At 49.7% G+C, this 15,596-nt stretch overlaps 5 protein-coding genes across 5 annotated transcripts; 3 read left to right on the top strand and 2 right to left on the bottom strand.

The window, feature by feature from the left end:
* Positions 1 to 709: 709 nt before the first annotated feature.
* Positions 710 to 2,486, top strand: TRIVIDRAFT_215795 (uncharacterized protein; the record flags this gene model as incomplete). The annotated part of the gene is made up of 4 exons (XM_014102159.1): positions 710 to 1,146; positions 1,203 to 1,305; positions 1,359 to 1,427; positions 1,490 to 2,486. The coding sequence occupies 4 exons, from the start codon at positions 1,112 to 1,114 to the stop codon at positions 2,309 to 2,311; spliced, it is 1,029 nt and encodes a 342-aa protein (XP_013957634.1).
* A 2,200-nt stretch (positions 2,487 to 4,686) lies between these two features.
* On the top strand, positions 4,687 to 4,992 carry TRIVIDRAFT_220675 (uncharacterized protein; the record flags this gene model as incomplete). The annotated part of the gene is made up of 1 exon (XM_014102158.1): positions 4,687 to 4,992. One exon carries the CDS (start codon positions 4,687 to 4,689, stop codon positions 4,990 to 4,992), a length of 306 nt encoding a protein of 101 aa, XP_013957633.1.
* A 432-nt stretch (positions 4,993 to 5,424) lies between these two features.
* TRIVIDRAFT_147373 (uncharacterized protein) lies at positions 5,425 to 8,721 on the bottom strand (the record flags this gene model as incomplete). The annotated part of the gene is made up of 2 exons (XM_014102157.1): positions 5,425 to 8,364; positions 8,464 to 8,721. 2 exons carry the CDS (start codon positions 8,719 to 8,721, stop codon positions 5,425 to 5,427), a joined length of 3,198 nt encoding a protein of 1,065 aa, XP_013957632.1.
* A 2,883-nt stretch (positions 8,722 to 11,604) lies between these two features.
* On the bottom strand, positions 11,605 to 13,519 carry TRIVIDRAFT_64152 (uncharacterized protein; the record flags this gene model as incomplete). Its single annotated transcript, XM_014102156.1, has 4 exons — positions 11,605 to 11,987; positions 12,057 to 12,635; positions 12,699 to 12,931; positions 12,999 to 13,519. 4 exons carry the CDS (start codon positions 13,517 to 13,519, stop codon positions 11,605 to 11,607), a joined length of 1,716 nt encoding a protein of 571 aa, XP_013957631.1.
* A 1,423-nt stretch (positions 13,520 to 14,942) lies between these two features.
* TRIVIDRAFT_18457 (uncharacterized protein) lies at positions 14,943 to 15,596 on the top strand (the record flags this gene model as incomplete). Its single annotated transcript, XM_014101965.1, has 1 exon — positions 14,943 to 15,596. A coding segment is annotated over one exon (654 nt), but the record flags the coding sequence as incomplete, so codon positions are not given.

Raw genomic sequence — 15,596 nt, 5'->3', positions numbered from 1 at the left:
TGAGATAAATGAAGCACACTTCGCACACTAACATGCTTCTGTCTTTATTCGCGCAATAACCCACTATTCCTATAGTTCGTTAGGAATATACATTCGGCTTAGTATGTATGTGTGCCGGGTTCCCGGATATAACTTTTTTAGATTCTGCTGCACGTAACTCGGGCACCCAATGATATTGACACAGGCAGTATGACATGTGCTAGGCAAATGTGCTAAACCCTAATCAAGATGTAAAAGGCGCATATACTATGTACATATCGTCAAAGTCTCTTCTAACCAAGGCATTAATTATCCACGCAGTATTAAAGGATGCTTCAGAGGAGTTACTCTGGGAAATAGAAGGGAAGCAGATTGACTAATTGTATATTCGCCATCTGAGACAGACTTTGAGATTCTGTCCGGCTCGTCTTGTCTATTAATGAGTCTAGTCAACCAAAACTACTCCCCCCAACAAGTCCCCAACCTAGCAACACCTTTTTGAGTACAATCTACATCCCCACTCATACTTTAAGTTGTCACATCGTATGTTCGTATGCTCGGGTATAAACGGGCGTATAAAATAACCACAATTACATGCGCGATATCCGACTTCGGTCATGACATAATTGATACCCACCGTGAGACTGAGGGGTAAGTCTTTTGAATCCTTTATTTCAGCTCTAAAATTCTCTTCTCTTCTCTTTCTTCTCTCTTACAACTTTAGTCTCTTCAATCTTCAGATTGTCAAGCTTCCTGTCACATAAAAAGCATCCGAATATCTACAAATATCTTTTGGTACGAGGCTCGCCTCTAAGGAGCCATGTTACCTGTCGCAATGGAACTATCCAGTCATCGAGGTAAAGTAGACTGAGCAAGCATCCGGGTGTTCGGTCCGTTCTATTGTGCTGTCTTACTCCCTACTAGCTCTCGCTGGTGATCGATTCGTTCGATTCATCGGCTTGATGTTTAGTATCAGTAGGAGACAGCATTGTAGAATGGATTGATCTGAGAAATACCGGCGAACTTGATCTGGATAATACCAGCGAAAGGATCTGCTTCTTGGGCTTCCCCTGATCTCCTAATAATTTAGTGTGCAGACTAACCCACGTAGCTCTTTGCTCGATTATCCAAAATGTCGACGGATAAGATCACGTTCCTGACGAACTGGTCAGATTTATCCTCGCCAATTGGGCTAGTGATCCGTAGAGTTAACCAAGACACAGGCACGCCACCCCGTACCACGCACCGGTCTACCTCGCTCAGGCGAAGGGATACTTCAAGGAAGAAGGCATCAAGGTCGCTCTCTTGGAGCCCAACGACCCTAGCGTAAGTAACCCTTCCTAAGCTTTCATTGAACCGGATCTCACTCAAATTGATAGGATGTCACTGAGATCATCGGATCTGGCAAAGTGGATCTTGGATTCAAGGCTATGATTCACACTCTTGCTGTAAGACTATGCTCCTGACTCTGTGCTTCGTTATAAGATTGCTAATGCACAAGGCACTTTAGGCAAAGGCCCGTGGCTTCCCGGTCCTGTCCATCGGCAGTCTGCTTGATGAGCCATTCACCGGTGTCATTTACCTCAAAGAGTCGGGCATCACCACTGATTTCCGCTCCCTCAAGGGCAAGCGCATCGGCTACGTGGGAGAATTTGGCAAGATTCAGATCGATGAGCTGACTTCCCACTATGGCCTCACTCCTGAGGACTACACTGCCGTCCGCTGCGGCATGAATGTTTCCAAGGCCATTATCAGCGGCGAGATTGACGCTGGAATTGGCCTGGAAAATGTTCAGATGGTTGAGCTTGAGGAGTGGCTCGACAAGCAGGGCCGCCCCAAGACAGATGTCCAAATGCTTCGCATTGACGAGCTCGCCGAGTTGGGCTGCTGCTGCTTCTGCACTATTCTCTATATTGGCAACGAATCCTTCATTGAGAAGAACCCGGAGAAAGTTCGCGCTTTCCTCCGCGCTGTCAAAAAGGCCACTGATTTTGTCCTTGCCGACCCTAACAAGGCTTGGGCCGAGTACGTTGACTTCAAGCCCGTCATGGGTACTGAGCTCAACCGGAAGATGTTTGAGCGTAGCTTTGCGTATTTCTCAAAGGACTTGAAGAACGTTCAGCGCGATTGGAACAAGGTGACCAAGTATGGACAAAGACTCGGCGTCTTGGATGCTGAGTTCAAGTCCAACTACACCAACGACTTCCTTGGCTGGGAGCTTGAGGCCGAGTCCCAAGATCCTACCGGCGACCAGAAGCGCATGGTTGAGTTGCAGTGCGATGTTGCCTGCCGTGGAGGCTTCCGCCGACTCCCAGCTGTCATCAAGGCTTGATTGAGTCAAATCAAACGCTAAAGAGTCATCTAACTGACTATTTATGCAAAACTGCTTCGTCACTCATTGCCTTTGCAGTCTGCAAATCTGGCATCACTACGCTCATTGTGCCTAGCCACTCATTTAGCTATGTAGCTTTCTGCCAGAAAAATAATAAAAACTGTATGCCAGACACAAATTGTTCACCTATTGTCCGTGTATGTGGCGAATTGCAGAATATATTACACGTGTTGCTTAAACGTCAGTAACAAAGCATGCACTGCTATCCCATCCACCCTCCTCCATCCCCATCTCCACCCTCCAGTCCTTAGGAGCGCACCAAACATCAAAAACACCTTATCAGTCTCGAATTGGTCCAAAGCCTTCCACCCATTAAGCTCCAACAGATATACAGTCTTGTAGCTCGTCTTACATCTTGAAATCAAATGCCGCGCTCTCGCTAGAATCTCCAAGTATTCCATAGTCCAGTCCAAGTGCCATGTGTAGTCGCCTTATGTAGTAGAGTCATACCTGCATCTCAAAGAGTGTAGCTGCTCAAAGTAGGCAAGCAACGCTATCGTCAAGTTGCTCACCAGTATGTGCCTCGTGAAAGTCACCATCGTCTCGTCCTCACAGCGCATTCCTTAATACGGTGAGTCTGACGTCGATAATAGACTTCCGGTGGCCAAGGCTCTCGTGCATGGAAGCAAGGAGTATTTGGTATTGGAACGCCATGGGGTGGTTGACGTCGTATACGTCTTTGAGGAAAGCAAAAGCCCAGATGTCTCAACGAATCTGAGAATAGAATCCTAGATAATATGACAGCGCTTGAAGTATTCAAGAAACCAAATCAAGTATAAGTGCAAAATAGGATCGACAAGAATGCGAATAATATTCATGTCACCGTGAAGCCCAAGTTCTCAGCAAAACAGCCCCCTCCATCACACTGGGTGGACCAAGAACGGCTTGGCCAGGATAATATCTAACAGATGATAAATATAAACCCAGAACCCTCCAGCCGTTGCACTTAGGGGGGCACCAATGGTGCGCCAAGGGTATAGAAGTGGCTCAAGAGTATCACTGAGGAGGAGGGCAAAGCTGCTCCAGGTAACCAGATCTACATGACCCGCGGGGTGAAATTATTCTTCCCAAATCCAGTACTGATGGAGGTCCTCGAGAAAAATCGGAGCAACGAAGGTCTGGTGCGGTTTCCGGATGTATTCTAGTCGCTTAACGATCTTAGTGCTCTAAATTTTCAACGCCCCTAGTTAGATCTGTGTCGCTGTCGATGTTCCCATGCAGAAATCGGCATACGTATTGAGTATTGATAATCCTGAGGATCTTTCATCCCTCATATTATAACAAGACAGACACCCGCTGGGATGATACCTGGCCTCTCCGAGGCCTGTCCGTCGAGTGGGAGCGAGAGTATTACAATCTACCCAAGTGCTTCTGGTCGCTGGAGAGATCTATTGATGCTATAGCCGACTTAAGATTGCATCCGAGGTGAACATCTCATCTTTCATATGATGTATTACCACAAGCGCCACGAGGGGTCGAAGCATCTTATGTCCAAACGCTGAGTGAGCAATGACGATGTTGGTCAAGCATTTATTCGATTAGTAGACACTGCTTCCATCGATGGAAAGGCGAACCTGAAAAAGTATGGTGGCAGAGCTTGTGCCCCAAATCAGCTCTGAGACGCCCTGAATGGTCTCGGTCTTTTATCCGGAGGCTTGGTCGGATTCACCGACCATCTTTTGATCTTGCATCAGGGATTGTACATGTCTATCCACGAACTGAAGGACAAAATCTCACTCTCAGAATTGGACAATACTCTTCTCACTACCTTACTCGAGTCCAAAGATGGCTACGACGTAAAGGATCTCCATAGACAAGGCGGAGAGGGCCTTCAAGCCTGCCGCGCATGCAATTCACAAAGTTCAACATCATAGACAAGTTTGGTTAAATCATCTCTCCTCTACATCGTCCTACGGAGTCGCAGAACTTCTATCCGTACATAGGCCGCTCCATCTCATGCCAGGCCAACGAGGGGGGGCAATATATACTAACAACAAAAAAATTTCTCGAATAAGGACAAATAAATCTGACAAGATTACTCTTGACCAGTAAAAAGAACTCAGAAGCAGTCATGGCGGGTAAGTAGCCAGATGCGAGTTACATCTACACTGAGTTTAGCTATCCTAGACGCAACTTTATCGACGACGAACATAAAAAACCGGATTCTTTCTCCTCATCAAGCCCTAGCAAGGTATTCGTCTAGCATCTACATATAAACCCAGTTAATTACTCAGACGATCCCGAAGAATATCAGAGGGCCATCTGCAATTATCCTTCCACCGTTATCCTAGGCGCACACTATCATTGATCCATTTATGCCGGTCCACATGGCCACAAGCATCTTGCCATCAACTACACTCAAGCTACCTCAGTGGATTATTGACCAAGCTCTCAAGAAGTTACGTCTACTCTTGCGTGGTGACCCAGTGTTGACACGCGGTGATTTACCTGGTGCAGAGACCACTGCGGCCTCATGGGAGCAGCCGCCTCTTAACCAAACAACGGCAGAGTCATGTGTTCCAGCATCAGCACACAATGGGAAATGGCCCTGCCTGCAACCTGCTGTGCCCGAGTATGCGGAAACTGGCGATAACAATGTGTACTTATTCCCCACAACCTAAAGGCAGCACCTTCAGATTGCCCACTATAGATGGGACCACACATTGTGCTCGAAATAAAAGTATGGGCTGTTTGAGATGAATGATACTACTAAGCTACTTGCTGGACATCCACCGGCTGAAGAAGCAATGTAAGATAATATGGATGAAAGCTAAGTCAATACAGGTACATAGGTACTTTCACTCATATTAACCTTTAACTGTATCTGTAAAAGTATATCATAAAGATGTGTTATTCAAACTATAGTATATTGACCTCATCGTATATTCTTTCATAATCCATTATATACTAGACTCTACTTTTAAGAAAATCCTTCCATGCATAACCTCTTCGCGATCTCATACCCATGCTCATGATGTACGTGAGTAAATACGGTATCCAAACAAACGAATGAAGAATAGAAAAAATGAAGGGGTATACTTTTAAAACTATGACTACCACGCCACCTTTGCAACAGGGCCATTAGGGAACAATCGAACAAGCAACTTGCGAAACTCATCCAAGGCCAAAATACCCAAGGCCAGAGGAATAGGGAGAAACCAAAACTCAATAGGAACCGATGCCGTGAGGAACAATGTCTGAATGCCTGGAACCTCGGTGACGAAAATGGCAATGGCAAGACTGATGAGCATACTAAGCAGCAGCCAAGGGTTGCGGCGCTTCTTGGTGAAGGGATCAGCCTGGACGATACTGAGGCGGCGATTGCGTACAGACAGGATATTGCCCCATTGTAGAATGACAAGGGTGACGAAGTAAACACACTGGCCAGTGTAGTTGAATTCATTGAGTTGATCCTGAGTGTAGCCGTGGAAGCCCTCGGTGTATCCCTCGAAAAGGAAGAAGAGCTGGTTGATGGGAATGCCAGCCTTCTTCCACATGTACAAAAAGAACATGGAGTGGGCGCAGATAGTCTCAGCCACACCAATGAAGAGGTATGCCTGACCATAAATCTTGAAGTTGATGAGATGGTCCTTCTTGTGATTGCGAGGAGGAAGCGAAAGGAGATCAAACTCTTCCTTCTCCATGATGAGAGACAGCGACAAGAACAGATCAGTAAAGACGCAAATTATGATCATGAGGAAGGAGCTGAGCGGCAAAGGAACGCCAAAGAAGACGTTGAGAAGGACGGGCCAGATCTCAGACCAACTACCAGCGGGGAGAAGATACGCAATGACCTTTTGCAGATTCTGGAAGACAAGGCGACCGAGACGGATAGCCTCAATGATGGAGTCGAAGCGATCCAGCAAGACGAGATCAGCTGCCTCAATGGCAACATCACTACCCGAAACAATAGCAACACCAACATCTGCAGCACGAAGAGCCGGTGCATCATTGACTCCATCACCAGTAACAGCCACAACATTGTCTCTCTTGCGGAATTCTTCCACAATACGAAGCTTCTGCTCCGGCGTCGTACGAGCAAAGACAATCTCCTGGTATTCGCAGATGACGCTCCAATCCTCATCATCAAGGCCTCCAAGACTGTGTCCCTCGAGAAGGAGGCTACGGCATTCTCCAGCCACACGAGCATCGTTCAGTTTCTTCACGGTCTCGGCATCGTTGTTGGCCTTGATGGTGGCAACGGTATCAGGGTCTCGTTCACCGGTGAAGATTCCAACGTTGCGCGCAATGGCAGCTGCAGTCAGTCCGTAGTCACCAGTAACCATGAAGAATCTTGTTCCAGCGCGACGACACTCTCTGACGGTGTCCAGGGTCTCAGGGCGAGGAGGATCCGTGATACCCAGGATGCCGACAACTGTAAGGTCATCTGTGGCACGGCTAGTGACTTCGTCGCTGAAGGCATTGGTACCCATGGCATCCTGAATAGTCATGTTTTTCATACAGAGGACAATGACACGTTCGGCGTTCTTGGACAGCTTATCCTGGTATTCCTTAAAAGCAGTCTTTGCAGTTGCGTCAAGAGGCATGACACACTTTGATTTGCGAGACCAGTAGGCTGTGCAGGTGGGCAGGAGGACGTCAGGAGCACCTTTGACGAAGACTTTGAATTCGTTAAGAGCTTGATTTTCCGAGGGCATTTTGTACATGGTGAGCATCCACTTGTTCTTGGAGTTGAAGGGGATCTGGAAGACCTTGGTAGGTTGCTCTGCTTTCTCGTTCCTTACGGGAGCATCGGCGGAGAATCTAAGAACGGCACCATCTGTAGCATTGCCTTGGATGGTTCGAGATGCAACAGGGAGATGCAGAGTGGATGGTTCAAACGTAGCATCGTTGCAAAGAGTAGCGGCTTGGAGAAGCATCTTCACTCCGGCATCAACATTGTCGCTGGAGAGATTGGCATACGCTTCTTGAATAGCAATTGGCTCGTCGACAAAGGCAACAGAGTTGACATGCATTTGATTCTGCGTCAGGGTACCCGTCTTATCAGAGCAAATGACATTGACACAACCCAGCGTTTCGACGGTAGAAAGGCCCTTGGGCAAGACGCTTGCAGCCTTCATACGTCTTGCCACCATCATGAGAGTCAATGCAACACCAACAGGCATACCTTCAGGAATAAAGGCGACGACGCAACCCATGACATTGTTGAGCATGGCCACGACGTTCATGTAGGCAAAGTGATCCTTTCGCAGCCATCCAACCCAGGTAAGCAGGATAATGAGAGCGAGAACAACAGTCAACGCGACAATGATGTAAACGAAGCGCGTAATCTCTCTTTGAATCAAGGTCGGCCTCTCCTCTGCCGTGGCAGTGGCATTTGCGATACGACCCATGACAGAGCGAGGACCAGTCAGGACGACGACTCCAACACCACTGCCGTTGACGACAAGGGTGCCCATCAGAGCAATGTTGCGGCTCTCCAGGAAGTTTTCATCAGTCTGGTCGACCGAGCCCTCGATTTCATCCGATTCACCAGTCAAGACGGCACGGTCGAAGCGAAGGTCGCCAGAATGGCCAATGATGCGCATATCCGCTGGCACCTTGTTACCAATTTGTAGCTGGACGAGATCTCCGCTCACAAGTTCAGTAGCCTTCAACTTCATCAGCTGGCCATCACGCAGCACCAGTGCATCCGAAGGGAGAAGATCGGTGATGGATTTCATAGTACGCGAGGTGGACCAGTCCTGGAAGGCAGAGAAACTCGCCTGGAGGACAATAACGATGATGACGAGAATGGCGAGGGCCAAATTTGTCGGTGAGGGGGGGTTGCTCAGGGGGCGCCAGCAGATGAAGAAGATGACGACGCCCACCCACAGAACGGAGCAGAAGCCGCCAAAGACATACGAGAGGATCTTTTTGAGGTAGTTTGTCTTGGGATGAGGAAGCGTGTTCTTGCCATCTCGCTGAAGTCTCAGTTGTGCAGAACTCTCCGACAGACCAGTCTCTTGAGAGACGTTGAGCTGCTGCATGAGCTGATCAACTTCGAGCTCATGAAAAGTCAAGTTGGAGAAGTATTCCTCCTTTCCATCCTTTTTAGGGGCCTTGAGATCACCCAAGTTATCAGAATCGACATTGCGAGACTCGGAAACGTGAATGGACAAGGTGCGGTATTCAATCTGGACTCCAGAGTAGGGCGAGGAGGGCAGGTCGCGACGGCTGGTGGCCGAGTTACGGCTCAGGGACCTCTTTCGAGACAATGAGCGCGTCTGGTCGCGATCGAAGGCGTTGCTGCGACCAGCTCGGCCTGAAGGATGCGAAGCATCGTGAAATGTGATGCGGAGGTCGTTGGGCTCCTTTTCGTCCGGCTCGGGCGCGATATTCTCAGGCATTGTGAAGAAGAAAAAAGGGGGGAAGACAAGAAAGATGTCAAAATAACTTGATTTTCAACTCCTTTTTCTTTGGATGAAATCAAAATTGAAATTGAAATTGAAATGGGAAGGACAAAGATGAACAGATGACTGCGTATAAGCCAAGTAGACGCCTTTCCACAACACCTCTCGACACAACACGAGGGAAGCTGGTCAAAGAAAAGGAGGTGAAGAGTCAACCCAGATGAAGGTGAAGAAAAGCAGCAAGAACTCGGGGACAAGAGGCAGGCTTTATGCAACAGGCCCGTGAGCGGTCTGGGACAATGACCCAGCTACGATCAACAAAAATCCAAAGACGCTTGCAGTCGACAGCACGAGGGGATTCCGTGCCTACACCCTTTGACCCTCGTCGCCACCAGGGCTGGGGCCGGGCTGTGATATCTTCTGCCAGCTTACAGTATGGCAAAAGTTGTACATGACTGCTATGCATACGGCCCCCGTACGGGCCATGTTCATACAAACGCAAACCCATTGGCTGCGTAATACAGTAACAACAAGACGGCATCTGGATGTGGATGTGCCCATGGCCAGACCCCATGGTGGACACGGGGGAATTGGGGGGGCGTGTAGAAGCCAAAAAAAAATTTCCCGCATATACAAGAAGGGCAAAAATATGAAAGACGACATATCCATTCCCACTTCTGCCATGCTGTGCTTCTGTCATGTTGCCGCCCAGCTTACCTGAACCAGCTAGCAAGCGTATAAGTGATAAAAGGAGCTGAGGGCGTGCCGAAAAAAACTGAAAACTATCAGCCTGATCTGGGATGGCCCGAGAGAAAGGGAGGGGACCCGTCGCTAGTCTTGCCGTATAACCAACATCAGTACTGCTAATAGGTAATACACGTATCAAGGAGGAAGGGAAAAAGGGACCCCAATATTGAAGCCGAACCGCATACTTACCTAGTAGTATGTACAAGTCCAGGGTACAAGATACATCGCCAGCGCTCAGCAACACACAGTGCGCTGCTCCCACGCTCGCGGCCCCGCCACGCTGCGATTGGCCACAGCCGGCGGTGGATATGCAATTGTATGAGGGAATTTCCCCCTTGCCAGACGGCAGCCTTTTTCCTCCGCTATTGCATCACGGCGGGACATGGACTTACTGCATCCAGCATCGCTCTGGGGGGGTGCGTGAGAACCCTTTTTGTTCAAGTAAAAAGTTCAAAATCCAAGCGACACTCTAGAACGACGCCAGATTCTAGCTGAATAGGAGAGAAAAAAAAGCAAGTCTCTTGTGTTTCCAGTTTTTTTCTTTTCTTTTTTTTTTTCAGCTCAATTTTTTTCTTCTCTGTTTTCCCGCTTTTTTGTGCGCTTTTTTCCCCTTCCCTTCTCCTAGTCCAGTTGCCGGCGTTTTAGTTGGCCGAGAAGCGCGTATCTCGTCCACTGCACCTCACTACAAGGGTGCAAACCCCGCTCTATGCAATGCGCAGATGCACGTCCCCCTCCTCGGCACTTGGCCATATTTTGCCATTTTGCCATTCTGCGCGGACGAGGTCAGAAGGCCATCCCACCACCATCTGATCTCTCTCTCTTTTTGCCCTTTCCATATTACGCGTGCTGTAATCTATGCGGTTTCTTATATTCCCGCCGTTTCACGATTGATTAATTAAGACTTATGTGAGATGGCTTCCGTGAAAAGCTCGAATATAAAATACCGCATGTCCCACAATATCCTCCTCTGCTTCTTGCTTTATTCCCACTTACACCCTAATACGCACATGATACAGCCTGTCACCATCTGCCCTTAGTTTAATCACCATCCTCTCTTGATTTCTTTCTTTTGCTCTATAGCAGGCAATACTATCCATCATAATCATCGAATATGGATGACTTTTCTCTCATATCGACAAAGAGGTCTCGACGTTGATCTCTATCTTACTCCAAACCCTCTTAGACCACATACACCTATACGCACAAAGCGCACTGTTTTCACGAGACTTCGGTAGCACTGCAGCCCAGTGGCACCATGTCCTTTCCCCATACGCCTAGGTATCATTCCAGAAACAATGGTGAATGCCTCAAAGCCAGTCAAACACTTGCTTCCTACACATGTAATATTCACGTCGAGTAGACAATGAACAATATCAAACGCCAGAACATCAACCCTTTTTCTCACTACACTACAATCTCCTCCACAAACATCACGAAACGCAATAACAATCTTCACCTCCCCAATATAACAACCATCATCAAACCACAACCATCCCCTTCAGCCTGCAAAATCATATCGAGTAAAGTCTTCACCGCCCACATACATACCCAAACACACACCGATCCACTTGACCAAAAATCCCCTCTTATACAAGGACAGCACAGCCCTACCGCATGCACTCCATAAACAACAGCAAGAAAGAGCAAAAGAAATCTCCATCCGATCCACACACCCAAAATCCTCAGTTGCATGCTCAAGAACCCTTGGCATCGTGGCCCTGCAGGTCATGTGGGGGTGGGTTGATGCCACCCTTGTCGGCATCTTCCGGGCCTCTCCATTGGGCCAGGGAACAAGGTAGGCCATCCATGGATAGACGCTTACTTGTAAAAAAGAACTACAAAGACATGGACAGCACAGAATGGGACATTTATGTGAGAAAGGAATGAATGACTAGGTAGTATTAAATATATATATTGCCTATAGGAAAAAAGGGTATTTTTTTATATCTGTGAGTTTGTAGCGTCCAACGATTTGCTAAGCGTGCCAGGCATATAGCGAGTGGTATCATCATCAACAAGACCGTATGCAAACACCTTCATATGCACGTGCAAAGTTCATGAGCCTAAATAAAACAAGGAAACCAAAGCGAACCTCCTCCACCTTCAACGCCGTGACGCTTTGCCAGGTTTCATCTAAACAGGAGACTTGGGAGCCTCAGCATCGGCAGAGATCTTGGTGACGACCTCAGACTCGAAGCCAGGGCCGTTGGAATCCCGGTGGGTGACAGCGTAGTCGTCCTCACCGCTGAGCTCTTCAAGAGTCTTGCGGGCGGTCTCGGGAATGAACCAGGTAGTGAAGCAGCCGAGAAGCATGAACAGGGCATAGATCTCCAGGACGTGGTCCATCCAGGGAGCAGCGACCTTTGCGGTGGCGCCCTTGGTGCGGAGGGTAGCAATGGCACCCTGGCCAATGATGGAGCCGATCTTGCCAGAGGCGGCGGAAATACCGTGGGAGGTGGAACGGTAACGGGTGGGGAAAACCTCACCAGGAACGATGAAGGTGGTGGTGTTGGGGCCTAGTGGCGCACTCTTGTTAGCCCATTATTTCTTTCTCTTACAGTTTATATTAGGGGGGAGCTACTCACCAAAGTTGAAGAAGAACTGGGCCAGGACGTAGATGGCAAGGAGGCCATTGGAGCTGATGTGGTTGTAGGCGAAACCCATGACGATGAAGAGGATGGTCAGAATGGCGAAACCACCCATCTGAATGGTCTTGCGGCCGAGGGTGTCAATGGTAGCGACGGAAACCCAGTATCCAGGCACGGCACCAGCAAGGACAATGACGATGTTGCCGACGGCAGTGTTGTACAGGAAGTGGTAGACGTCGGGGTTGCCCTTGGTGGAGTAGCCAATGACGTTGAGGATGGTGGCGTTGTTAAGGGAGAGACCGTAGAAAGCGACGTCGAGGCAGAACCATGAACCAGCAGTTCCGAAGAGGAGGAGGAAGTTCTTGAGCTTGCCGTAGTGGCTGCAGAAGTCGCGGAAGCTGGCCTTGGGAACAGCAAGGTTCTCCTGGGCAGCCTTGGCGGCGGTGACACGGGCAATCTCGTCGGGGTGGCCCTCACGCTTGCCAGTCATGTAAGCCTTGACATCATCGCCGGCCTGCTCGACATCACGAGCAATATCGAAGGTGTAACGGGGGGTTTCGGGGATGGTGAGACGGTCTATAGTTCAACATCGAGTCAGAAACCATAACAACCACACACAATTCTGCCAATGGCACTTACAGTAGAGGGCGATGCAGGCGGGGACGGCACCGAAGCCGATCAGGGTACGCCACATCTTGTCAACAGCCAACTGGCAGACACCAGTGCAGGTAGCAGTGGTGGCAGCAGATGAAAGTGAGCCCTTGAAACCGAGGGTGACGAAAAGCATGATGAGGGCAGCAGTGAACTGGCCAAGACCCTGCATGGCAAAGACGGCGCCCATCATAGCACCACGCCACTTGGTAGAGGCGAACCTGTGGTAGCAAACCGCGTCAGTAAAACCCCAGCAAAAGCAAGGGGCAAGGCAGTGGAGATACTTACTCGGATGTGATAATGGAAGACAGAGGGTAATCACCACCGATACCGATGCCCATGATAACACGCCAGAAGATGATGAGGCCAATGACGTCGCAAGCAGGAGAACCGCTGGTCAGGGCCTGACCGATGGTAGCGAAGATGATGACAATAAGTTCGAGACCGTACATGCGCTTACGACCGACCAAATCGGCAGCGATACCAAATCCAACCTGGCCAATAACAGTTCCGGCAGAGGTAGCGAGCTTAATGGCGCTGTCGGAGGAGGTGGGCATGGAGCCCTTTCCGGGGAAGTAGACGATACCAAGCATAACGGTCAACATGGAGGCAGTGAAGATGTCGTAAGAGTCTGTGAAGAAACCAACACCAGCAACGACAATGGCACGGACATGGTACCAGCCAAAGGGAGCCTTGTCGATCTCAGCAAGGGCCAGACGGCGGCGCTCGTTGAGATCCTGGACGTGAAGGAAATCATTGTTGTAGTTGTGGTAGGCACTGTTGCCTCCTGACGTCTTGCCGAGCGCCATTGTGAAAGGGGGGGGCTGTTGTTTTTTTGTAACAGTAGAAGAAAAAAAATGTAATGAGAGACAACAACACAAGTTCTATATCAACTCTCCTCCAAGAGAAGAGGAAAAGACAAGGGGGTTCTTGAACACCTGTGGTTGAGAAACAAGAGAGAGGGAGGGGAGGGAAGAGCCAAGGAATTGCTAGCGACAGGCCCGTGGGAATTATATACAGACCAGGACTACAACGATTCACGTCAATCCCAAGGAGAATTAATTTTAATCATCTTCAGGCAGCTTGGCCCATCGTGGATCGAGTCCTCGGAGGCTTTTCCCAGCCAAGACGACCGAGGGTCGTAGTAGTCTGCCTCTCGGAGCGGGCCAAACCGATAATAGAAGACGCGAATGCAGCCACAGACGGAGATGGAAGGGCATAGGATCAGGCACTCCGACGCTATCTAGACGAGGCTATTGGCCACAGATGCCTGTCGGGGCTGTTGATGGGAAAGCCCAGAGCATGCTGACCCGAGTGTGTTGTTGTGGAGGATCGACCAATGAGGGGCCGCGATGCCACCACGTTGTCTCGATCAACCCATCAGATACGGGGAACGCATCTCTCCACTCCAGCATCTGCATATGCTTGAAATTTAGATTCGTCCTGCGCAGCCCGTTTTCGGGAAGTCGAAGGCAGCCCAGGGTCCTGGCTATGACGGCACTTGAATCGCGGCTTGGCATGCCTCTGCTGAGGCGATGGTTGTGGCCAGAATGCCTTGAAGTCGTGCAGCTGAGCATCGTTGGACAGCCTAGAGGCCATCGCCCTGTTCTATCGTTCTAGTTTCGAGACCGAAACTGAGTGAGGCGGGTGGACCCGGTCGGTTTCCTGTTTGGGACACCGATGTGTCGGATCGGACCCATTACCATTCGCCTTATCCACGCTTCTTCAGAGCCTCTCCACGCATGAGCAGGCCTGCATTGTCCCACGTGCTTCCCCAGCAGCTGTTAAAAATCTCTACCAGCGATTCAGTTCAAGATAGTGCTGAATCCACGTTGCCTGAGAGCCACATCTCCTCGTACAACTGCTGATCAGTTCCAAATTCACTCATGTACGCCACCTGCATCTTCGGCAGCAACCTGTAAGCCATGGCTTGCCCCCGGCTTCGCTGAGCAGCTTATTTTCAAGGTTGATTTTTACTTTGAGCCTGTTCTTGTTCTTCTTTTGCCTATTTTTGAATCGCGTGAGCCGGAGAAGAAGAATCGCTTAATCCCAGCATTCGCACCTCAACCGCTCCCAGCGCTAAGCACCAACCAGGGCCAGGATCTAAGTTTTTTTTGTCAGCTTCTGCTATCAAGGCTCAACATGTCACTCACAACGCACACTCGAACCATGGCAGCAGACAAGCCCCAGAACGACAACGACAACACCAATGATGCGCTCACCGGGGCGCCGCCACTCTCCTACAGAGTGGTCACGCGAGACCAAGAGAAGCAGGACGCACTGCACCTAGTCGCTGACAGCATCGCCCAGCAGCGCCAAACCGCTTCAGCCGCAATCATCCTCAACCCGCTCTGCATCGCGGGGCTGTTTGCTATGTGTGCTGGCGCCTATCACCAGTACCAGCATGCAGGTGTCGGCACCCTATTGACGATGCTTTCCGGCACCATCATCTTGTATCTGTCGTTCGTTCGATTTTATACCTCGAATTATATTCAGCTGGCCGAGGACTTTCGATGGAAAGATTTCATCACTGGTCCTGACGGCAAGGAAGACACCGTCATCGCAGCCGTCTACGGCGAGGACATAATCGGCACTGTCGTGCTGAGACTGGAGGGCGATGAAATAAATAAGAAGAAGAAGGGCGCCGTGCAGCCCAGCGGCACAGTTGGTCGAGGCATCATCCGTGCCTGGACCACCAGGATGCGATACCGAGGGAAGGGAGTCGGCTCGGATCTGCTGCACTACGCGGTTCAGACGACAAACCGTGCGTTTGGGCCAACCGCCAGCGTCGAGTTTGACCCCAACCACCCAAACAGCAAACACCACATTCCCGACATGTTTCTGAGGACATTCAAGAAGCGCCAACAACGGGCAGAGAAGGCGCTG

Source organism: Trichoderma virens (genome assembly GCF_000170995.1).
Source record: "Trichoderma virens Gv29-8 chromosome Unknown TRIVIscaffold_5, whole genome shotgun sequence".
Taxonomy (NCBI): Eukaryota; Fungi; Ascomycota; class Sordariomycetes; order Hypocreales; family Hypocreaceae; genus Trichoderma; species Trichoderma virens.
This window is presented reverse-complemented; position numbering and strand designations above follow the sequence as displayed.